The 24,518-nt window shown below is 40.6% G+C and overlaps 1 protein-coding gene across 3 annotated transcripts; it reads right to left on the reverse strand.

Annotated features, from left to right (window-relative positions):
* Positions 1-5,879: 5,879 nt before the first annotated feature.
* LOC120745781 (synuclein, alpha interacting protein) lies at positions 5,880-22,562 on the reverse strand. 3 transcript variants are annotated; one of them, XM_040050930.1, is made up of 12 exons: positions 22,388-22,562; positions 15,709-15,796; positions 14,272-14,344; positions 13,640-14,193; positions 11,840-12,008; positions 11,482-11,723; positions 11,201-11,380; positions 9,887-10,000; positions 9,191-9,316; positions 8,335-8,504; positions 7,630-7,719; positions 5,880-7,184 (listed from the first exon to the last, which is right to left on the reverse strand). In XM_040050930.1, exons 2-12 carry the CDS (start codon positions 15,763-15,765, stop codon positions 6,191-6,193), a joined length of 2,769 nt encoding a protein of 922 aa, XP_039906864.1. In that variant the 5' UTR covers positions 15,766-15,796; positions 22,388-22,562; the 3' UTR covers positions 5,880-6,190. The 3 variants fall into 3 exon arrangements, with proteins under 3 accessions (XP_039906864.1, XP_039906862.1, XP_039906865.1); XM_040050928.1 differs by having other exon boundaries at positions 11,482-11,753; positions 22,388-22,561; XM_040050931.1 differs by lacking the exons at positions 13,640-14,193; positions 14,272-14,344; positions 15,709-15,796; positions 22,388-22,562 and having other exon boundaries at positions 11,482-11,753; positions 11,840-12,920.
* Between the last annotated feature and the right edge of the window lie 1,956 nt (positions 22,563-24,518).

Consider the following 24,518-nt stretch of genomic DNA (forward strand, 5'->3'; position numbering starts at 1 on the left):
TTTGATGGAAGTACCACATCACAAAATTCATGTTTACCAGGGCTTTCTGACCTCAACACTTTAACAACAGCCAGTAAATGTCTGGAGCAAATATTCCTCTAAAACCTGTGTATACCTTTCATTATTGCCTTTCGGATGTGCAAACAGCTAACTCTATAGGCACTAATGTACCTCCATACCATCAGAGATACAGGCGTTTGAACTGAGAGTGTTGAGAACAAGCCAAGATGGTCTTTCTCCTTTTTGTCTTGAGGATACGGCAACCGTGTTTTCCAAAAACAATTTCAGATTTCAATCCACCTGACCACAGAACAGTTTGCTGGTTGTTCTCACTCCATTTTAAATGAGCTTTGGCCCAGAGTAGAAGCAGCGTTTTCACATTTGCACTGAAGGGCACAGCAAACTGTGTCCACAGACAATCATTTCTAGAAGCTTTCCTGAGCCCATGGTGCGATTTCATGACAGAACCACGCTCATTTTTAATGCAGCGCCTCCGATATAGTTTTGGTCCTGTCCCTTGCACACGGTGAATTCCAGATTGGTGAAACTCTTCCTGTCTAAGACGCTCTTTTTATTCCCAATCACCTTACTAACCTGTTGCCAATTAACCTAAGCAGAAATAAAACATTCCTTCAGCTGTTTTGTTTTAGCACCACTTACTTTTCCAGGCATTTGTTGCCCTATTTCAACTTTTTAAAGATGTGCTGCTGCCATCAAATCCAAAATGAGCTAATATTTTTCATGAAACAGTAAAATGTCTCAGTTTGAACATCTGATATGTTTTCTGTGTTCTATTGTGAATAAAGTTTAGTTTACAAGATTTGCACATCTATTACGCAGCACCCCAGCTATGTGGAACTGGGGTTCTACACTTATTAGAAAACAGAATCAGTGATATGAAAGACAGGAAGTGATTTTAGTTTTAAGTAGATCTACAGTTTAAGAGAAACGACTTAAGGAATTGAAAAAGGTTTCTGGCATAAACGTATCCCTTTTCTTTAGTCATTTGATAAAACATGAAAAAGCCAGTTAATGACTGTTAAATGAAGCAGTAAGTTAATATCTACATAAGAGTTCAGGTGTCACTATGATACAGGGAAGGTAATATTTATGAAATATTGCTCTGATAACGGGGATCAAAAAAGAGGAACATTATTCATCCCACCATTGTGAACAATTAGACCCGACACCACCTGGAAGTCCAGAAATAAAGTTTATTTCAGTTCGTCTTCAGCCTTCACAACAATTTAAATAGCAGGACAGAAGACGTCCGTCTCTGTACACATTGGTTAATAAAAAAAAAAAATCTAAACTCAGGTCAGACACTTCCACATTCACTGATACTGCGTCTCTTTTTATTGTTTTTCTTTCTTTGCATTGAGAGGAAACATCCAAGTCGATGCAGCAACAGTAACCGTGCTTCTAAAGAGTTCATTAGAAGCACAAAAGTTCAGTTTGTCTCCCGTTTCTTGTCCTGAGGGAGTGCCTACAAAGAAAACAACTTCATTTCAAAGACAATCTTTAACACAGCCGGCCCTGCCAAGAGAACACTGATTGTTTGGCAACGAGCAATATTTTGAGGCAATGGAAGCTGAAACATTTCCCTGCAACCTGCTCCAGGTATAACGGTCCTAAAGGCCTGCAGCCTGTTCATATTTTCCCAGGAAATTTTTGTTAAAGGAAATTGATTTTTGTTTGTACTTTTAAAAGTCTGAAATTCAAAATGACCTAAAAAAAAAAAAAAAAAAAATTTGAGTATTTAATCTGGTAATTCCACATTAAAAATGCCAGAATCAGCTTAGTTTATATACAATAACTTTGGCATTTCACAATGAAGACATGATTCATTCACTGCGCCTTCATACTATGATTTTTTTCCTCACAGACCTTCTAAGCAGACTTTACAGATGACTCTCAGGTTCAGCAGCTGGCTGCATGAAATTTCAGATGAAAAATTAATTAAAATTAAAACAATTCCTCATCCTCAGAAAAAAACTGTGACACTTCGAGTTGGTTTAAAACCGATTTAAAATTTGGTTGCAGTTTTTAACAAAGTTCAAGAATGTGTTTCAGTCCTGAAAATTTCATGTGTCCATCTGCTGTACTCCTGAAGTGATGAAGGACAAATAAGGCAATTTAAAAAGCACCAACCCTGTATGCTTTAGAGGCCTGTAATTCAGAGTTTTCACAGTATTATGGTAAAATTTTGCATGACTTCAGTTATGCTAAAGTTACTGTATAAAAACAAAACAAATTATTTTCTTATAATTAGTATCAAATTACTAATTATAATTTGGCAGGAAAGCATGAACGTTATGTTGAATCTTTGGGAATGATTACAGACCTTTAAATATAAAAGGCCATATTTCCCCCAGCTGCTTTAGCTCCTTTGAGGCAACTTTCTGAAAACCTGAAGGTATGATCAGCAGGTTGGTGCAGCTGTCGAAATGACTGAATTAGGGATCTGCTGTGTCTGACGTCCCAACAATAGGAAAAACAACCCTGTAGGACAATGGGGTGTTTAGGGGAGTCTAAAGCCTGGGCTTCAGGGATTACTTGTACATACACTGACTTAATTACTTGAAACTCTGTTTAATGTAAGCATCCACCACTGTAATAGTATGTATACGACAGAAAAGAAGTAAATGCATAACAGGTCCCAAATCTGACTGTTTTTTTTAAAGCCGAATGACACCTTGTGTTTTCCAGTGTGCTCACTGGAAGGGGTGTGAAGCAAGCATGGGAACCTTTATGTCCTGAGTAACAGTAAAGTTTTAACCTTGTCACACCTCCTTTACACTTAACTGTAAATTTAGCAATTAAACAGTGAAGAGTGAGATATTTGGGAAATATCAATTCAGATAAATATTAAATGGGGAAAAAAAAAAAAAAAACATGAAGTGAAGAGACTCTGTACGCATAGTCCCCAGACTTAATCATCCAATCAGAGGCAAAGTGCACAGAGATGACAAACTAAAATGTTGGACTGTTCCTTTAACAGATCAGGACTAGATGTGGGTAAATCCTCCTGAGCCCCACTGCCTCAGATACCCACCAACTACCGCAGCCCACCACACACAGCGAGTGTGCAAAGCCAGAGGAATAGAAAACTGCAAAAAGGTGACTGTAAACCATCTGAAACTGCAGTGCAGAATGATACTGACTCAAACTACAAAAAATATACAGGAATGTGAATTAAAAACTAGAGAATAAAGTCCAACCACTGTGAAACATCAGTAACAGTAATTGAATGAACATAAACATGTGTTTAAAACATAACAGACGTGATCCAGTTTTTCCCACAGCTTTTAAAAAACTGGGGCTGTAATCTGTTCTGCTTTTCATGCAATCGGACAGCAAGAAAAACAAAAGCCTTTAGAGGGCGCTAGTGAGGCTCTAGAGGCTGTGTCAAACATTAAAGGTTAAGAAAATTACAAATCATTTTTGGATTACAAGAAAGCACCACAAAACGTCCCACCGCTTAGGAATGCCTCATTTACTGAGTTCATTTAGTCCTGCTTCATATTGTTATCTTTGATATATGCTGTGACTTAGAGCTTCAACATTTTTAATGCAGTAATGTTCCTGGGAGATAAACACCTTGTCAGTTATTCTACAAAATGTAGTTTCAGGGAGACCGTTTAAAACTTAAAAACAAAGCTGAGGTTTCTGCACAACACAAATGGACGTTTCTCAACTAAAGAGCACAAACATTAAAGGACTACGATGACCTGGATGACTGAGAACCTTCACAGACATAAAGAGCACAATCTGTAATTGCATAAGGGATTAGTCATGGTAGTACATGGTCAGTGGTTCCAGCCAGCTACATCGAACCACTGAGAATCATCTACAGTGTGTTCTGCAGGCGCGTGTATGGCGAGGTGGAAGCAGAAGTGGGCAGGGCTTAATCTTTTAAGGTGGGGTTACAGTCCTGAGTGTTGTTGATTGTTCGACTATACGCTCACTTTTTAATCTATATATTGTTATGTTTTTGATTTTTTTTTTAATATTAACCCGACAATGTAGGTCTGCTAATAGTAAGTCAATGATTTTATAAATGACTGGCTTGTATTTGCCAAGTATTTCCAGAGCGTGGTGGAAACTTGAAAAGTTTAGACATATAAGCAAGAGTTCTGATAAATTAAGGTGGAAATGTGGCTCGTGATAAATAAAGTTTCCTATTTTAAACACTGAACCAGAAAATGTTGCAGTATTGAAAAAAAATGGATAGGAGTATCAGATTACAGCCTCAGTCTTCATGTTTCAAGCTTTGAGAAAGTTTGTAAAACTTCAATCTCACAAAAGATGTAAAAAAAAAAAAAAGGAAAAAAAAGAAAAAAAAAAGAAGGAAAAAAGCTTAAACGTTTTCTTTTCCCACTTCATCGTTCATATGCTCAGCCAGTTTATCAGCTGCTGTAGAAGGTGCATCTTTAAACCTCCCAGTCTCAAAAACACATCAAACTACTAATTTCTACTTCATGCCATAGACGATAAAATCAAAATTAAAAAGTTGAATATAATGTAAAACAAACAAAACCACATAATTAAATACTAATATATACAGTGGTTTTTAAAAATTTGCTGTTGTGCTGCTGCACGTTAGAAATGTGCATGATTATAACCACATAAAAAAATTTAATCATAACTGTGTGTAAACATAAATACTAATATTCCTAAGTTCGTCTTTAGTGTTGATCAGAGCACAGTAACAGCGGCAGAGAAACAGGAACTCCAAACCTCCATTTAGAAAATGTTGACACTTTTTTGTGCAACAAAATAAAACAAACAAAAAAAATAAATGCATGAAAAGCTGAAATATGGAGAAGTGAGGTTTCCGTAGGACATCAGCTACCACAGCATCATCATCATCATCATCAGCCCATCAAATAAAACAAATCCTTCAGAGAACTTAAGACATGAAACAGTTTGTTTTGTCAAATCAAAAGCTAAACATCTGAGACAATGAACATGAGAAACTTCAGTTACATTCTAGCTAGTTGTTGTTTTTATAAGTTGTTTATATCTTTGTACAGTGTCTGTTCAAAACAACAGTCATCTAAAGGCGCTTTTTATTGTAAGTTACATCATTATTAGAGAGAGAACTGCAACAATCACACAATCACCTATAAGGAGTACTTGGTGACAACGGGGAGAATGAACTCCTTTTTAACAGGACGAGACCTCCAGCTGTTAGGGTTGGGCTACATTTAGTGTGACTGGGTGGAGGGTGGAGCAAAAGGGAAGAGAGTAAAGATGGACACAGAGAGACTACAAACAACAAGCGAGCAACAGTTGCACATATAAGAATAAAAAGAAGTCAAGTAGAAGAGCTCAGTGCATCATGGGAAGTGCAGCCTGAACCTATAGCAGCATAAAAGGATGTTTCAGGGTCACCTCATCCAACCATAAGTAAAAGCTTTATTACAAAGGAAATTTTAGAAGTGGACAGTTCAGTTCAGGGTCTCCGTCTCCTGAATCCAAACTGGGAGCTAATTCTTTAGCCCGATAGCTGAATTCTCCAGCTTTCATTCTGCTTTTTGAAACCTTTACTATGAGGTCTTTAAGGTATGATGGCACCTGATCATTCTGGACTTTCTATGTAAGGATGAAGATTTAAAAAATACATTCTGGATTTAACAGGGAGCCCATGAAGTTGAGCCAATTTGGGAGAAATATGCTCTCTCTCTTTAGTCCCCTTAATCCTCTTACTGTTGCGTGGTGATCACTTGGGATCAACTGAAGGCTTTTCAGGGACAGGTGTCAAACTCCAGGCCTCGAGGGCCGGTGTCCTGCAAGTTTTAGATGTGTCCTTGATCCAACACAGCTGATTTAAATGTCTAAATGACCTCCTCAACATGTCTTGAAGTTCTCCACAGGCCTGGTAATGAACTAATCATTTGATTCAAGGTGTGCTGACCCAGGGTGAGATCTAAAACCTGCAGGACACCGGCCCTCAAGGCCTGGAGTTCGACACCCCTGTCTTAAGACATTACCACTGAAACATGTAAGGTCTGCCTATCAAGAAGCATTTTTATGTCCCGTGTCACTATTTGTGGTCAGTTTTCTGTAATGTCTCACACAAATTATGTAAATTAATTTACGTTTCTCATGTTCTGCCTCGTGCTGTTTGCTCTTGATTGCTTTCTGTTCATTATGCGCTTTCTGCCCTTCAGTAGGAACTAGCTGGTTAAACGTTACTGGTTTTGCTCTTGCCCTTGGCTCCGCCTCCTGGGCTGCTTTTACTCTCCGACTTCCTGCCAGAGGAGTTCTGCATGGTGGACACTTTAACCGCAGAACCCGACTGACCACCACTGTTGTTGTTATTATGGTTTGAGTTTCCGCTCAGTGTCTCCATGATGGAGCGGAACGTCCCGAAAGGCCGCTTGCTTTCAGAACTTCCAGTTGGAGTCCTCTCCTTCCCTTGATGCACTTTTGTTGGCTCTGCCTCCTGACTGGAGCTCTTGTGCACCTGCTCATCGAATGTAACCCTCAGTTTGAGGTTCTGGGATGTCTTCCTGCGAGATGAGGGAGACTTCAGGGCACTCTTGGGGCTGGTTGCGACTTTCTGGCCATTGGTGGCATCCTGGTCCCCTGGAACGTCTGGGGTTTTGCCATCTGTGGCTTCAGGGTCACTGGAGGTGGGGGACGGGTTGTAGCCAATGCTATCTACTGACTTTGATCCACTGAGAGAAAATGCCAGCTTCCTCTCAACTGTGGAAGATGATGATGATGAGGGGAGGTGCTTTTTCATCATTAGTTGGAGGTGGTTTGACACCGGCTCCTCCTCTGTGATTGGCAAGTGGGATGGCCTATCAGGTCGTAGTGTGTTTGAGGGTGGAGCTCCCTGATTCTTGCCCTCTTCTGGTGGATAACCATCTGAATCGGATTCGCTTAAGGAACGCTGCATGATCTGTTTGAGTCTTGCTAGTTTGAGCTCTCTCCTCTCCACCAGCCCAATTCTGCGGCCCCCAGGAGCCCCAGGGCCTTCTCTGCTCATACCACCTGCAGGAGGCAGTCTCTCTCTAGGACAGAGTGTCTCCGACATGTCCTTCCCCAGGAGCTGCCGCAGCACGGAGTCTGGACCCACCCCTCCCTGACGAACCAACCAGTGACCGTCACCAGGAGTCCCCTCAGCAGTCAACATCATCTCTTGCCACGCCTCCACAGAGGGTTGATGGGAGCTGCAGCGCAGACAGGGAGACAGAGATCATGCTCCATGTTCATATTTTAACGCTTTAGTATTTCTACCTTTGGTTAGCGATGAAAGCAGTGTTAAACTGCTTAGTCAACTACTTATTCACAGCCCTAGTACATACACACCACTCAACAGTAAAACACAGCCTTTTTATTTAAGCAGTGTGTTGCTCAGCTGTTACCTGCTAGATCTGTTGGAATCATTAGCAACGATTTCTGTTTGTTTGGCATGACCTAAGGCACATGTCTATGTTTTTCAAGTTATTGTGGTCCCTCACCAAGCTCTACTGAGAAAGCTGCTGCTTTGTCACTTTACCAGCTCTGACTCATTAAGCAGATCTTAGCTTCCACATCTTCTTTTATTATATGATTAACTTTCATCTGTATGGCTTTTACACACCGAGCGTGTGTGTGTGTGTGTGTGCCTGTTACCTGGGTGATCTGGACGGTGTCCCCTCTGCCTTGTTGGGCTCCATCAGTCTCTGCAGCTGTTTCTGTAAGGCCATTCTCTCTGACGCCTGTCTACATGACAAACATGCAACACATATGACAGATCTAACACTGAGACAGCTCCTGTGTTTTTCCAAGAACACTGAAGTCTGAATGCTGTCTGTTTCAAAACAATTACACAAACAGATTTCATGATGCAAATAATTAATAAAAGATATCCCACAAAGACACAAATAGCTCTTTTCTACTAGTACCCACTCATCTTGGCTCAGCTTGACTCAGCTCGGTTTTTAGGCTTTTCCATTAGATAGCAGTACCTGGTATCAGGTACTTTTTTAGCTCAGCTGGGGTTCGATGTGAGCTGAGTCTATGTGAAAATGTGACGTCGACAGGCAGCATGCCACCGATTAACCAGTCAATGATGAGTCATGAGAGAAAAATCCAAACCGCCATTTTTAAAAATGGCCCTGGATAGTTTCCAGCAACCCTGAAGTGAATAAGAAGTTTAAAAAAAAATGGACGGCTGGATCTTTTCCAAAGAATTATTATTAATGACCACCAGTGGTGATGATGTTCTCATCTCATAATGTGATAAGCTGAACATTTTGGGGTTATGACATATTTGAGACTCAGATAACAGGATGATAATACTACAATTCTAAACTATGCAAAAACACATCAACTTACTCATTGAGCTGCTTGGTGAGCTTAACAACCTGCGAGGCCAGCGACATGCAGGTTTCCACTACAACCAGGTAGCGGGCGCAAGTGGTGTGTCCCTGCCGCTCGGCACTCTGGGAAGGCCGCTCCCCCTGCTGGTTCTGGAATGTCACATTGGAGCCGTACTCCACCAGAGTCTGGATAAACAAACACAAGCCTTTCACAGTTCTGAGCTCTAGCCCTCAAGTTTCAGACGTTTCAGAGAAGCAGCTCTCTCATTTAAACTATATCATTAGTTATCAGTATTTTGATTGTCAGCCTGGGCTAGCCAGCAGGAAGCAGACAAGACTAATAATATCCGCCCTTCCTTCAGCAGGGTGTGCCACCTACAGAGAAAATACCCCTCAGCCTCTATTGTAGGAAAATTAGCAAAAAGTGTAAAACCTAACACTTGTAATAAATCAGTGTTGTGTCAGGTTAAGTAAGAGAAAAAGGAACTAACCAGAATGTTGCAGCGAGCATTTAACCTTTTACTCTACAGAAGCGTGATGGATGGTGATAAAGTGATAAATCTCAGAGCAAAGAAACAATATTTAGGAACAGGAAAAAAGGTTCAAGATAGTAGAACTTTTTAAAAACCTCGTGAATGACACATTACCAGAGAAACAGATGAATAAAGACAAAGCATTAGCTGCTCTGAGACAATAAACAATATGACCAACTCTCCACCTGCCGCAGGTCGAGGTTAGAGCTCAAGTCATTCAGTCCACACAGATTCTGACAGCAGGCGGACTAACAGCAGAACCTGCTGTATATTTATGGGAGCAAAACATCCAGTGATGTAAATCTTGAAGCTATATCACAGACTTAAACATCAGGTTACCTGTATACAGCTGAGGTGACCATACTGAGCTGCTATGTGGACTGCAGTGTTTCCGTTCTGATCGACTTCATCCAGAGAGATAGCCTGTTCCTGCATGAACTGAAGCAACCACAGCAACACCTTCTCCTGAAGGGAGAGATGGCATATCCAGTAAAACAATATAACTAAATGTTCATCGTCTTATTGGATCAGTGAAATGAGACTAACCATGATAATGTGTCATTATTTGTTAATGATAGTTAAAAGCAGCAATAAATTCTCATAATAAAGTTTAACAGTTCATGTGATTGAAGCATTTCATTTTAGCTTTTACACTAGAATATCAACAGCAAAAACATGCCAGGTTAAGTTATTAAGATGGTCGTCCCTTGCACAGCGGCTTTACGCTACTCCTATTTCATAGGATGGGTTAAATAAAGTGAATGAATTTTCCTAATGGTAATAATAAAAGATAACTTAAAAATAACACATAAATTAAACTTACGCTAAGTAAACAGACAAACAATCTGATTTGTTTATTGACAGCTGTGCCACACACTTGGAAATCACAGATGTCACAAGCAAATTATAAATTACCGATATATCCACCTACTGACTTGTAGGGAATGAAAACACTCAATGCGTAATGTGGAAAAAATAAAATCGACTGCTCTCATCACCTGCATGTGTGTGTTTATGTGCACGTGTGTGTATTACCTGTCCATATCGGGCCGCGTAGTGGATCAAACTGGGATGTTCTCTGGTGCAGCTCAGCTCGGCAATGGCTTCTGTCTCACTTACCATCCACCTCACGCACTCCAGATGACCATTCTACAACAAACACGCACGCATGTTTCAATCACTTCGAGCCATATCAGCCGGTGCATGTCCAAACTGCAATGTGACCAGATCAGTATTTAGCCAGCCAGCTTCTTTGAAAAAAAGCTACCGAATGTTCTTCATGCGGGCAACAACTTCACCTAAAATAAGCTGAGTTTTTCCAGGAGTAAGAACAGGGCTGGCACAATTTATTTCTTATAGAATGTTACAGTGAGAAAAGACAGCTTCCTAAAATGTCACAACATGACTCTTGTGATATTTTCCAGAGAGGAACCATTGCTATGAACTTATTTGTGTCTTTAGATCCAAACTGTTATGTACTACTGATATGTGGCCTAAAAAGTAGCCAAGTTCCCACAATGAGTCAGTGAAAAGATTTATGCCCCTGCAACGTGAGTAATACGACTACATTCATTTAACATACTTCAGCATGGACCAGGTGGCTGGAAATCTGTCATCCTGTTAATCTAAGTGTATAAACAACAGTCTTGTTAATAACAACCAATCAGGAATCAGCAAACAGCTGCAGAGCTTTTCTCCAGATAACACACTTCCCTTCTGGCAGCCAATCAAGAGCCTAGTTTCCACTACAGGGCTGCCAAAGCGGGACCTGCTCATATTTGCGGCATTTAACTTCTTTCTTTCTAACATCCTGCGGCTGCCAATAGAGCTGGAGTAAATGTTTACCTAATTTTATCAAAAACCTCCATCTTATTATTACAGTATGACCTCACTGACCAGCTGTCAGTAACCAATCAAATGTCTGCATACCCTTGTTAGCTTACAGATGTTTTTTTCTACTTTCAGGAGGACTAATATTTTGACCTGCAGGTATGAACAGTGGGAATTTGAAGACTTAAAGGGTATACAGGCACATTACATTCACATCAAGCAGGGTAGATACATAGCTAAAATAAGGCTGAAGCTGCATAAACACATTTCTTACACTTTTGTTGGACTTTATCTGACAAACAAGATACTGCAGTTAATGTGTGTAACATGCATGATGACACCGCTGAATGCCAACACTGCTGGGTGACCCTGAACACACCACAAAGTGGGGTGCCAGTACTCTGGCTTGATGTAATTCAAAGTTGTCTTCTCAATGTCATTAAAGCAGAATCTCTGCCAGCACTTGAATACAAACATGTTACTTTGGAGACATACACCCAGTCTAACACTGAAGTTCACCTTGACCCCCAGACCAGCGGGGGTGAGCTGCTGGTTGTTGCGCTCATTGAGACAATCCTCCCCCATCAAAGATGTGAGATGCTGCAGACAGTCGGCGTGGCCCTGAGAGGCCGAGATGTGGAGCAGGTTGTTTCCATCCTCGTCTCTGATCAGCTCCAGATTATCAGCTGCCAGGTGAGGCTGCACAAGGAGGACAAAGAGGAGAAAACACAGAGGTTGTGAAGTGTAAAGGACGACGGGGTGATGAGGAGAAGGATGACAAAATATGATGAAATACGCACCAGCAATGAGATCTGTCCTTCTCTAACGATGTTAATGATGTTCTGGTTCTTCTTGGATTCCTCGTCTACTTCCCCTCCTGCTCCACCACTCCCTCCAAACCCCCTTGACCCACCTCCCACTCCTCCTGATGCAGGAGCCCAGGATTTGGAGCTGTCCTGCCTGCTCACGCTGCCCCCTGGCAGAGGGAAAATTAGTCCCGGGCCCCCTGGAGGGTCCACACTTGGTCTCTGGCTCTGAGAGTCTGGATAGACCCGTGCAGACAGCAGTTTGTCTGAAAATCATGTCATGTCTTTATATGTGTATATATATATGTTAGCACAGAAGGACAGAACAGAGGACAGTACATTTATTTAATACCTGCATCAGAGAAAGAAGAGAGAGAGGATGAGCAGCTAAGGAGGCCAGAAGACATCTCTGGCTGGTAACCTCCTCCTCCACCTGGGGATCGGTGGAGGTGGTGGAGGTCTGGATCCATTGATTTGGACTTCCTCAGGTCAGACCACTTCACTGGTGACAGAACGCAATACTGCAGAAAACACCAAGTGAGCTTTTAGTTTAAGTGAGAAAATTACAGTCACAGTTATATTGGAGTCTGCAGAGGGTCCCAGTGCGGTGGAAGACATCATGCCTCGTCCCTGTACCAAAGATGCCACATCCCAGTGGCCCCCAGGATTACAGGCCTGTGGCACTGACCTCCCATATCATGAAGACCCTGGAAAGACTCATCCTGGACCAGCTCCAACCCATAGTCAGACCACATCAGGATCCCCTTCAATTGGCTTACCAGCCCCGACTCGGAACCGAGGACGCCATCATCTACCTGCTCAATCGTGTCTACACCCATCTGGGCCAGCAGGAGAGCACTGTGAGGGTCGTGTTTTTTGACTTCAAAAGACAGCCTGGTGGTGCATTGAATGCACCACCAGGCTGACTCTCCTGGGTGATAAGCTAACAACGATGCAGGTGGATGCTTCTCTGTGTCCCGTTGATTACCTGTCAGGAAGACCACAGTAAGTGTGTCTTCCACATTGTGATGGTAATTAGCAACACAGGGGTCACCACAAGGGACTGTCCTCTCCCCCTTCCTCTTCACCCTCTACACCACAGACTTCAGCCACTGCACAGAGACCTGCCATCTTCAGAAGTTTTCTGATGACTCTGTGGTGGTTGGATCAGCAGGGGTGATGAGTCAGAGACCGGGCTGTGGTTGACTCCTTTGTCACGTGGTGCGAGCAGAATCATCTGCAGCTCAACGTGGCAAAGACCAAGGATTTGATTGTGGACCAGGAAAGACCAGGAAATCCACGGGGTCAGCGTGGACATTGTGACATTGACTATAGATACCTTGGAGTACACATAGACAATAAACTGGACTGGGTTAAAAACACCACTGCACTTTACAGGAAGGGCCAGTGTCGTCTCTATTTTCTGAGGCAGCTGAGGTCCTTCAACATCTGTCGGGCAATGCTCAAGATTTTCTATGAGTCTGCTGTGGCCAGAGCAATCCTCTATGCTGTTGCATGCTGGGGCAGCAGGTTGAGCATTGCTGATGCCAACAGACTCAATAAACTGATCCACAAGGCCAGTAATGTTGTGGGTATGGAGCTTGACTCTCTTAAAGTGGTGTCGGGAAGTGAATTTTGTCCAAGATAAAGACAATGTTGGACAATACCTCCCACCCACTCCATGACATGCTGGCTAGCCACAGGAGCACGTTCAGTGAGAGACTGAGATTACCTAAAAGCGCCACTGAACAACACAGGAAATCAATCCTGCCTGTGGCCATCTCCCTGTACAACTCCTCCATCTAACACATTGTAAACACTGCAATAGTTACATCTTTTTGCACACACTCTTTTCTTACTCAGTACTGTTGCTGTCAATTTTCTTGATATTTATTTATATTCACATCTGTCAACCCCAGATATTTATTATTTGGTGATTTGTGTATATATTGTGCTATTCCTTTTATCTTAACATACTGTATTGTTGAATAGTCTAGTCTATATCTGTTAATGTTACTGTACAGGAGCAACTGTAACCCACATTTCAAAAGTAGTAGCTATATTTATTTGTTTATGTATATGTTTAGGTTTGGACAGAGGCACTGTAAATACAAACAGAAATATGAAGCATAAAAGATGCTGGCTGACTCACCTGAGTTTGTGAGCTACTACTGCTGCCCAGGCTCAGAGGCTCATTGTGGGTTAAAGTGGAGTTCTTCAGCCCTCCTCCCCGATTCCTCTCCAGTGTGCCTCCACCTATGTTGCTCCCAGTCACTGACCGCTTGTCGTGGGGAACACGGGGCAGCGTGGACATCTGCTGAGTGGACTTGATATAAGGCACATCCAGGATCTCATCCATGTCCAGATCATAGTGCTCCAGTTCCCCAAACAAAGCCTGGGGGTTGTTGCTCCCTCCAACAACACCAACACTGCTGCCCAGGCTCTTAGCCTTTCCTCCCTGCCCGTCAGAGGAGGCATTAGTCTGTTTGTCAGGGTCATCCTTACTACTCTCAACTGGCTCCCCCAGAACCAGCCCCTGACCTTGGACTTTACCATCGGTCTCTGCGTCAGTGGTTTCTGGTTGGTGCTTAAGAGGTGAGACCCTCTTCACCGGCCGGAACTTACTGTGAACCTCAGCAATCCCTGTGGGTTTGATTCCCCCGCCGCTGTGGGAGGACACACTGCGGCTCCAATTGATGGCTGGAGCTGCAGGAGGACAGGATGATCAGAGATCTGATCTAAACTGTTTCAAGCCAAACTGTAATTATATTATTGTTAAGTTACCTTGCCTCTCCTCTGCCTGACCATCGCTTCTCCTGGACAGCTCAGGGATGCTCTTCAGAGACGTGACAGAATACTGTAAGAGGATGAGGAAAGATAAAAAAAAAAAAGACAGAAAATTGTACGCAGCAGTCCAGCAGCTGTGCAAGGAAGTTATATTTAGATATTAGCCAATTACTTTAAGTACTGACAGATTGTAACTTGAAGCAGTTACAGCTGTGTAATTTCAAACTCCTTCCTACACAGACCCAAAGCCAAGAAAATCTGTCCAAATCTTTCCGTCATGAAAGTTAACGGAATAAAGAAATGCGCTGACTAAATGCGACCAAGAACTGAGAGCAGTTCGAAGCCACCTCGTGCAATCAAGGTGGCCTTGACTGCACGATGCTACAGTCAAGGCCACCTGTATCATCCCACCCATCCAAAATTGATACAATGCTATGGGCTGGCTAATTTATTTTATTTTCCTATTTATCAGATAGATAAAACAGGTCCTGCCACTTAGCCTTAGGGTTAGTGTGTATGGCTGATTTATACTGTAACTTAGAGGAAAGTGCATCCCTGATCCATGCCTTTGCCACTACCCTAAAAGCCTACATCCTGTGGAACCTGTGCAATGATCACTAACAGCTGTCTGCAGCTGGCTTTGTCTCAGCATCTCTGACTTTAACCTGATCTGTTTTCTGTGGTGTGTCAGTTGGTTATCAGCTTCAGCTCTTCATCACTTTTTATCTGAGGTTACTGCCTGAGTCTGCTGCTGGCACCATCTGCACAGACATGGTCTGGTTATCTGTGGACAATCCAGGCCCAAGTGAACCTCTAATGTATTTACTAGCACATCATATGTCAATTAACACTCTCACTGGTAGTCTCTTGAGTTGCTCACCTGAAAATTTGTTGTTTTCTTGCCCATTTCATGTTGTCATTAGTCATTTCACCCACAGCTGTTTGAAGTTGCCAAATATCATTCACTTTTTACAGTCTCTCAATGCCACGTCCCTGCAAATTGCTTCCAGTGTGCATGTAACTTAACTCTCTACTGTAGAACTCCAGCACTGCCAACATTTTTTAATCTATTTGCCTTTCATTTAAAGTGTTGTTTTTTTAAGTTCCTGCAAAAGCACACATTTTTTATGAAGTTCACCAAATGCGGATGATTTTAAGTGAATCAACAGTCATGCTAATCATTGATCAAAATAATAATCTTTTTTTAAGCACTGAGCAACCATAAATATGCTTATTGCAAAGTTAGCATTATTTACATAGCTGTGTGTAAACTGAAGGGTGGTAGTGACTATCATCTTCTTGAGCTCCAGAGATACGCAAAGACTGAACTGCTTTATATTCTGTTAGCTGCGTACAACCCCATCAAACTTTACTGGTGATGAAGATGCAGCTGGTAGTTGCGCCCCTGTGGGCAGCTTGTCATATCATACTGACCACTGAATCATCAGAGAAGTCGATCTCATCCAGGTCGAGGTATTCAGGAGCCTCCATCTTCACACCGCATCATCAGCCTCACAACCAGCTGCAGACAAAAAGGCAAGATGTCAATGTGTGACTAAAAGCACTAACAAAGCAACAGGATGTCACTAATGGTTTCCCTGTGCTCATCAGCATCAACATTCAAAGTCAATAGACAGTTTTGTGTTTCTGTGTTTGATGAATGTTTGACTTGTTGTTTTTGGTTTAGCTGAGCCAATTAAAAAAGTCCAGTTTTCAAATTTATGGGAATAATTTGTAAAGAAAAAAAAAAAGTAGACTTGGGTTTGACTGGTAATTATTCCTCACGCTTATCTTTTTTGGCGGGCGGAGGGGGGGGGGGGGGGGGGGTTGCATTTTATACAAATCAGGACAATAAAAGCCACAACTTTCTTTGCCTAGCTTTTTTATTTAGCAGCATTTAAATCATGAAAATGAAAAAAAAAAAAAAAACCTCTGGGAATTACTGCTGCAGTGATATGATCAGCGGGGATAAAACACAGGAAGTAGCTGCAGGAAACAGTTTGGCTGAAAATGTGCGTTAAAGTGCTTTTTGATGATCTTTTTCTAACTGATATGACAAATTTCTGCACCGGGAACAAAGTCACAGAACAAATAACAAAGTCACTTCTATTTTAAGGAGAATTTTCTCTTTCACCCACCAAGAAAGGGCTAAAAGGGATTATTTGAAGCAAATCAAATCCTCTTCTACTGGGTAATGCCGCACATTTAAAACTGTCTAAAGCCCTAACTGTCAACTGCACAATCTGACTGAGCAGTTGTGATCAAAGGCAACACACAGCAGGATAATCAGGACTAATCACAGAGCAGCGTGACTTGTACCATGAGCACGCAACCTCAACAAACACAAGAGCAAGAAGCTCCCTGGCAACAAAAGCCAAACTCTGAAACAAGAAACAGAAAAAAAAATCTGTCAAATCTGAAAGTTTTCACTATTTTTTTGTACAATAACTTTAGGTTATCTAATGAAGCTATGCAAAATTTTACTCCCGCATTAGGAAACTTTTCTGCTTTACATGGCCTCTGAGTACATAGGAATTCATTTTTAAAATGCCTAAAATTTCCAACATTTTTCTGTCCCCTTAACATCATAGGTAGAGGATAACCACATGACAATTTCAGGGATGATAAACACATGTAAGCTGCATGCCTTCATTCATTGCTTTGTAAAGTGTGAGACAAACTGCAAATGAGACTATTCGCATTCAAAACAAAAGTTGGACTTGCATGCAGACGTAAAAAAAAAAATACGTTGAAAAGGCTGTGGAAGTCCCTGTATTAAGCACGTAAACCTGTGGCACAAAAATCACCAAACTGGGACCACCACAGACTGTTTGCCTTCGTGGTGATGAAGGAAAACGCTGGGCTGGCATGTAAAAGGGCATTTATTCCCTTCAAGGACCTGAAGCTCCATAAAGCACCCCTCAAACAGCCAAACCCATCTGTTCTCTGATTGGATAGTTAAATTTGTGATTGACATGACATTGGCCAATCAGATGAAAGGAAGAAAAGTAGGGTCAAAATTTGTACTTTTTGCACACACACAAATTCTTTTTACACATACAAATCCTGAATTACGAGTACAAAATATTTATGACCACAATTTGAGCCCATAAATATCACCTGATGACTACATGAAACCTCCAGTAACCACTCACAACTTGTGGTTACCAGGGGATCACTGACTAATCATTGGGCCTGCATGAATGTGGCTGATTGGGTCAAGTATAGTTTTCACAGCAACTTTTAGCAACCACTCTGGAACTGGTCATAGGGTTGTCAACTGGTCTCTAGGCTGGTGTGACTGAGGCCCAAGATGGCTAATGAGGTTTCCAACTATTACTTTTGTTCATTAATCAATTTACATACTAACTCTATAAAAGTCTCCAGAGCCCACAGGGATGTTTCCAAATTACTTATTTTGTCAGAGGGAGAGAGAATGTGAAAACACATATTGAACAGATTCCATTTACATGACAGCACAGAAAAACTCAACAATCACATCAGCACTGTTTCTAGTTAAGATCCTGCAAGGAAAGAGAAGACACGTCATCAGCTCCTGTCATTCATCAGTGCCATTCTCTTTCTTTGAAAATCCAGCCAGATAGAGAACAAGCTCTGACCATGAAGCTGGTATGGTTTGTAAAAAAATAAATAAAATATTGCTCACCAATGCTGTAACCGTCAGTGTTTTCTGTGTCATTTCCTGTTCTATTCCAGCTGGTAGGACTAAGTAACCAGGGAGTAACATGGTTATGGCTAAAATCAGATCGTGTTTACATTTCTTTTTTGAGTTCAGAGCTCATAACAACGATCAGATCAAAGATGAAACTGGCTTTGAAAGCTCTTCATAGATACCAAACTCACACAGACTAGTTTTCGGTATTTAGTAAATTACTTTAAAGCTCTATTTGTCACGACTGGGGCAGCAGCCGTGTGATGAGTGGAAAGGAGGACTCGAATGCAGCACTTACTAAGATGTGAGGGTGGTTTATTAAGAATACAGAACACAAAGTGGGGGATGGCAAAACAGAACTAAGGATAAACTAAACTGGGAGAAACTAAACCATAGAATAGCAAACATGAACACAAAGGGAGGACAGCAGAGAGAGCACGCAGAGGATTCACAGAGTAATGCAGAGACACAACGAGGAACAGAGGCAGACACACACTATAAATACACAGAGGGACACTGGGAAATCACACACAGGTGGGAGACACAGCTGGACCTGTTTATCCTGATGAGACAGAGGACACTAACACCAGGGACCAACAGAGGGAGCACCAACCCAGAAACCCAGTATCCAAAACCCCAAAACACAAACCATCCCAATAATAATAATAATAATAATAACAACAATAAATACACCAAACACAAAATCACTGATTCATGGACTCAGGACCATGACACTAGTAGCATATTTTTATAATAACACTTGAGGCCATTTTAATTCTAGGTTTCCCACTTACATAATAACTACCAAAAACTGCCAAAAAGTGAAAAATATACTTCTTAGAATTGAAAATAAGATGTGCTGAAGAAAAGATGAGACATCAAAAGATAGACACATTATACAGAGGAGGAGATTTCACTAAACACCCAGTGGCCCGCTCCTTCACACAAATAGCCAAACAGCAATAGAAAGTCAATGTTGCCATGTTGTGTGGCACATGGATACTGTTGAGGTTCAGTTTCAGCTGAATGGGAGTGGGTGTATCTCTCTTTATTGTAAAGATGGAGATAAATACACTTCTTGAAATGTTCCTTGGCTTATTATTGAGTTCCTGCCCCTTTATATCCCATGGTTCATGTTCACCTGAACCTCATATAGATGTTCTTAAAAAGTAAAGTTTTAAGAATAATTTTAAAGTAAAAAAAAGACTGTTTTATTTAGCTGATAATATTTAGCAATAGAGGAATGATGACAGTGCTATATACGATTTCAGTATGCAATTTAAAGAACATACGCATGGTCAAAAATGACTCACATTACAACAGGAGGACACAATAATACCACCCAGAGTATCAGGTTAGACACAGGCTTTCTGAATTTCTTAGGGCCAAATAGAGTGAAAATTACAAGTCACACTGCCCTCTATGTCTCCAAGACATGCCTGTAGCTTCAGTAATTGATTTTTCCCCTGACTTAATAGTTAAAGAAAATCAGGTATTATCTGTATAGTAATAGAAATGTATCCATGTATAACTGCATTGCTCTCTGCACTACATGAAACCCTATAGAACTCATGACTCCATCTTTTGTATGAGAGGAAAAAAACCTCCAAGTTTACATAAAGAAACTGGAACTGGACAAATATGATTTAAAGCAGCACAGTAGATTTCTAGCTTCATCCTTCTCATCTGAAGCAGCGTGCCATTTGTTCAGTGCTTTATTACTTGCAAGTGGGACGGGTAGCTATTTTTCTTTACCTCATTCTCAAACAAAGTCAACATTTTTTGTGTTTGTTTATTTAACATCTTATTTGGCTATAGGTGGAATTTTACACACACAAGACCGATGAAATGTATGCACATTTAGAAAGAGGCTTCAAAACAGCTACAATAAATCCCAAATTGTTACAAAGGTGACTGTCAAAAAAAGCGGCAAGATTTCTTAAGACTAAATTTGTGCTGATGTTAAAAAATATCTATACACACAAATTAGAAATAAAAAATGAAAATGAAAAAAACTGATTGCACGTTAGCCCCATTATTTGCAAGAAATCTGCAGCTTAATCAGTGATGGAAGTATTAGTCATGAGAGGATCACAAGAACCTAAAATAACACCATGGCTACAGTGGAGTCAGACTGTGAGACCTCTCACGTCATCAGGTGGTGTACCTACAATAAGATCCAGATGTTCTGAGGGAACATTTCATTTCTTTGGCCCATTCTTTCGGGATCATGGTGCCTGTTGATGTGAGATCACTTACAGCTATCTACATTTAGAACCAAACTGAAAAATCGTCAATTTTCTCACATATATAATAAGTTACTGTGTGCCGCTGTGCCATACCTCGCCTTAAAGAAGCTTTAACCCCTACTCTACCACCTAACTTTCTCATCTTTGATTACTAACATTTTTTTCCTTGTACACTGCTTTCAGAGAAAAATAAAGCAAGAAGTAATTTAAAATTCATATGGTCATTTTCCAGGCAATAATAGAAATGTGTCTGTTTTTCTGACCACACATTAAGACTACGCTTAGAGATTTCTTTATGTTTTGAGAAGAACAAACGTCCAGTCATGGAAGTCCAAGATGTTCAGAAAGCAACAAACTGGTGCGTCCGTGTAAGACTGGAGCTGTTTTCAGACTGCGTGGGAGTCAACGGGTCAAAATAAAAAACCCTCTGATTGCAGCTTTGAGAAAGAGTCGAGCCTGCATATCCTTGATAACAACAGTTTAGGCTTCGAAACCCGACATCAAAAATAACATAGAACTTTTAAAGAAAAGAAAAGAAAAGGAAGGAGGACAACGTGTGCTCACTCTGTTTATGTGAACAGCTGACGAGTCCAAATCCTTCCAGACAGCAAGACACAAAAATAATCAGAGATGAAGCGTTGTTTTGGAGGAAAGACAAGAAACAAGGATGGGAGTTTATTCTTTCCTCAAAGTGTAATTAGAAATTTACTGCATGCTACTTCGCATTTCCCATGGAAATCAGTGAAACTAAAATCCACCTTCCATCATCTCAAAGTCTCCCTTATTTACATGTTCTGACTTGTTTGTTGAACTGGTGTAAAAATAGAAATGGAAGCAGTGATCTAACGACCACTGGGAGCAGGGAATGCACACAGCACCTCTAAAACCCTGAACTCCTCGTGAGGTTAGTTGGGTTCAAGCGCCACTGTCAGCTGAGCCCTGCCAAACACAGGTTGCAAGATAAAGCTGTAAATCAGACAGAATCGAGACCTGGAGTTTCTTCAGAGCTCACCAAGTTAAATTTACATGACAGCATACAGAACGACATTCAAAACATGGATTACAATCATAATATCCATGTCCATACAGTAGAAAACCCACACTGACAAAAGAAACTGCAATGATAGCCACAGCATATAACAATAACTCCCATGACACAACTGACTAAATGGACACTACCCGGGGAGACAATGAGCAGTAGAAAATAGAAAATAGATGATAGATTACCCAATTAAAGAGGAACAGCTAATATTAGCACCCCTATTTTTATTCTTGGACTTGGCATCATTCACAGTTCATTATTTATCCTTATCAGGGCATCCAGTTCATCTTCTCTCACTCAAACAAGCTGCTTAAAATCCTCCACTTTTAAGTTAACTTTCTTCTGATTGTCTGCCTGTCACCAGCAGAAACAGTCGGTAAGTGAGGCTTCTGCACTTAGAACCCTCATTGGCTTTATGTGCCAGTTTTCAACCAGTGCTCCCCTGGGACTGCTGTGGTTACAGGAGCCATTCAGCTCCTCAACCAGTGTTTGCACCAGAGAAATAAAAGCTGCTTTCAAGTAGCCTCGCATGTTTGATTTGACAGGTGGTTACTTTACCTATTCTGGCCTTAATATTAGTTGGAAGCAGTCTGATAGATAACAGTTATTTTTTTCCAGTAAAAACTGAGTAAATTTATCAAAGATCTGCAGATTTCAACATCTCAGAAAATAAGATTGTCTTCGCACTAGACAAGATTTAAACCAATCAGAAAGCACTACTTGCGTACTTTAAATGACTAAAAGTACTGTACATGTAGTATGGCAACACTTTAAAAGCAGATAAAAGTAAAATACGAGAAATATTTGACTTTATTTAAAAGGACAGTTAGTATGAAGCAGACTTAAAGAGGCCAACAGAGCCCTATGCTTTCTGCTTTATAAATGACAACAAAGGATGGGAGGCGAGTGTGCTCCTATGATACTTGCTGACAGCTTGTTTAATCCTCGGATACCTGCTCAAGCAGCAGGAGGCTAATCAGTTAAGCTAGCTAGCTAATCAGCATCTAAAGAAGCTAATGTGGAAGCTAGCAGGCTAGCCAGGCTGGCAGTTGGAAAATTGGGTCAAAGAGAAAGCTCAGGTAAAAGATAAGGCGGTCGGAATAAGGAGCCGTTAGCTCTCGGTTAACGGACAGTTTTCAGACACGGTACCTTTCGGAAGTCAGGCAGCCGAGGGGGGTTAGCCGGTTTAAGGAGCTGGTTGCTGCTAGTGGTAACGCTAGCTGGATGGTTGTTGGATCCAGCTGTTTTTTTCCCTTCTGTCGCCTCTCTGTCTTGAAAAGCACAAAGACTTTGACATATGGGCAGCACAAAGCGCCGGAAACAGGGTGAGCTCTCACTCTGAGGAAATTTCCCAAGACCACGTAGTGTGGAGAAAAGAAAAACTTCACTTTCTTTTTGATTTTTTAGGCTAAATAAAGCAAAATAAAAAAATAAATAATAAAAAATTAAATAAATAAATAAATAATTTGTGTTTGTTTTCTTTTACTATTGTTGTGCAGCGGGGTAGCTTATTCACTAAGGAGCAAAGCAAGAATAATACACATTTTCAAAAGAATTTGAAATAATATCTAAGAAATTTCATAGCATTGAAAATAATGTCAAACATTTTTTTATTTATAAACAAGAGTTTACAAAAAGTGTTTTCTAGTAAACGTAGAGTAGGTAGTAAAGCAGGTAAACGTATTAAGATCCCAAGTCCCCCCAAAAACACAAGAACAAAAGACAAAACCCACATAAACAACATGACTAAAATGAAAAGCACAGCGAAATTACCATAATAATAATGTTATCAATAAACAAAATAATAAGTGAAATAAGTGGGGAACAATCCTAGGATGACTGGGCTAGGTCAGGGTTTGAACAGAGAAGTTTGCCTTTGAGTTTTAAGCAAAAGGGACCGAGTGACAGAAACTGCTAAAAGCTGGAGACAAAATATAGACTTAAAAGACTGATATATAATATATTATAGGGTTGATTGTCAGAGGCTTTAATTCAGTGTTTCACATGTAGAAACATAGACATTGAAATTGAAGAAGGGGGGGATGTGTTGTTGCTGTTTTTCTTTCCTTTGGACCATTTTGAGGTCCAACAAGTGCAATTTGAACAATCAAAGCTATGCCTATCTATGTAACAGAGAAAGAGTGGAGCTGGACAAGCCTATATCGAGTTACATTAGCCGCGCTGAGAGGCTTTGATAACTGTTTAAAAGTCCTTTATAGAAATGCAAAGATAAAATTGTAGATAGTACATCAAACAAATATTATTAATTGTTGTAATGGTAATAATGAATCTTCAACTTTGTTACAAGAATTGAATTAATAAAAGTGGAGACGAATAATGTGCAGAAATGTGACCTTTATTTGATTTTTCTGACCAGATGTGTCCACTTCTTATATATATATATATAGTATTATATAGAAATGTATTTTACAACAAGAAAAATAAGAAAGAAAGAAAAGGACAATGATGAGTTAAAGTTAGCATTTACAGAAATGGAGAAACATCAAGTTCACACAACGCACAGACTGTTCCCAATGCTCTTAAAATAACCATATTTTTCTTACCTTTCAAACCTGCCTATGTAAACATCGCTTTTAATTTTTTACATTTCTGACTATTAATATTTAGTATCCTAATAATGAACTTATTTTAATAACCGGAGCTATTATTAAAAAAGTGGAGCACCGAGTCTGTCTTATGGTCAGTCTCTCGGTGTCTTTTTCCTGCTGGTAACTGAGGCGTTGTTTCAATAGACGATCTTCGACGAGGGCAGCAGCGCAGACGAAGGAAATGAAGTCCGTTATATGGATCCGTTATCCTTAGAATAAAGACCACACTGAAATCCTGAATGTGCTTTTCATTCTAATCGTAATTATATGATTATATAGAATCATAAGGGCAGTTCTTATTGTTATGTTTCATTTCATGTTAAACTAATATTCTTAAATCTATATTTTAATTATTTTTAACGTCATGAATCTTAACGTTTGGCTGAAACAATGAAGATTAAAAAAAATAGCCCAAGTATTTCAATTTTGCATAAACATTTTAAAGTGTTCTTCACCCTCTCCCAGCCTGAACAAGAGCCTTTTTCTGTTATCATTTTGAGCACAAATATTAATACAACTTCACAAATGGTCTGTCTGGCACGAAAAATTAGATATACTAAAGAAAAATGTCCTTTTTACGCTAAATAGTGAGCGAAAGATAATTTATTTTCCCGACCGCAATGATTTAAAACAAACTTCCAAATTCAGTGGTTTCTTTGTCAGCATCCTGG

This window comes from Simochromis diagramma, unplaced genomic scaffold (genome assembly GCF_900408965.1).
Source record: "Simochromis diagramma unplaced genomic scaffold, fSimDia1.1 OVJJ01000131.1, whole genome shotgun sequence".
NCBI lineage: Eukaryota > Metazoa > Chordata > Actinopteri > Cichliformes > Cichlidae > Simochromis > Simochromis diagramma.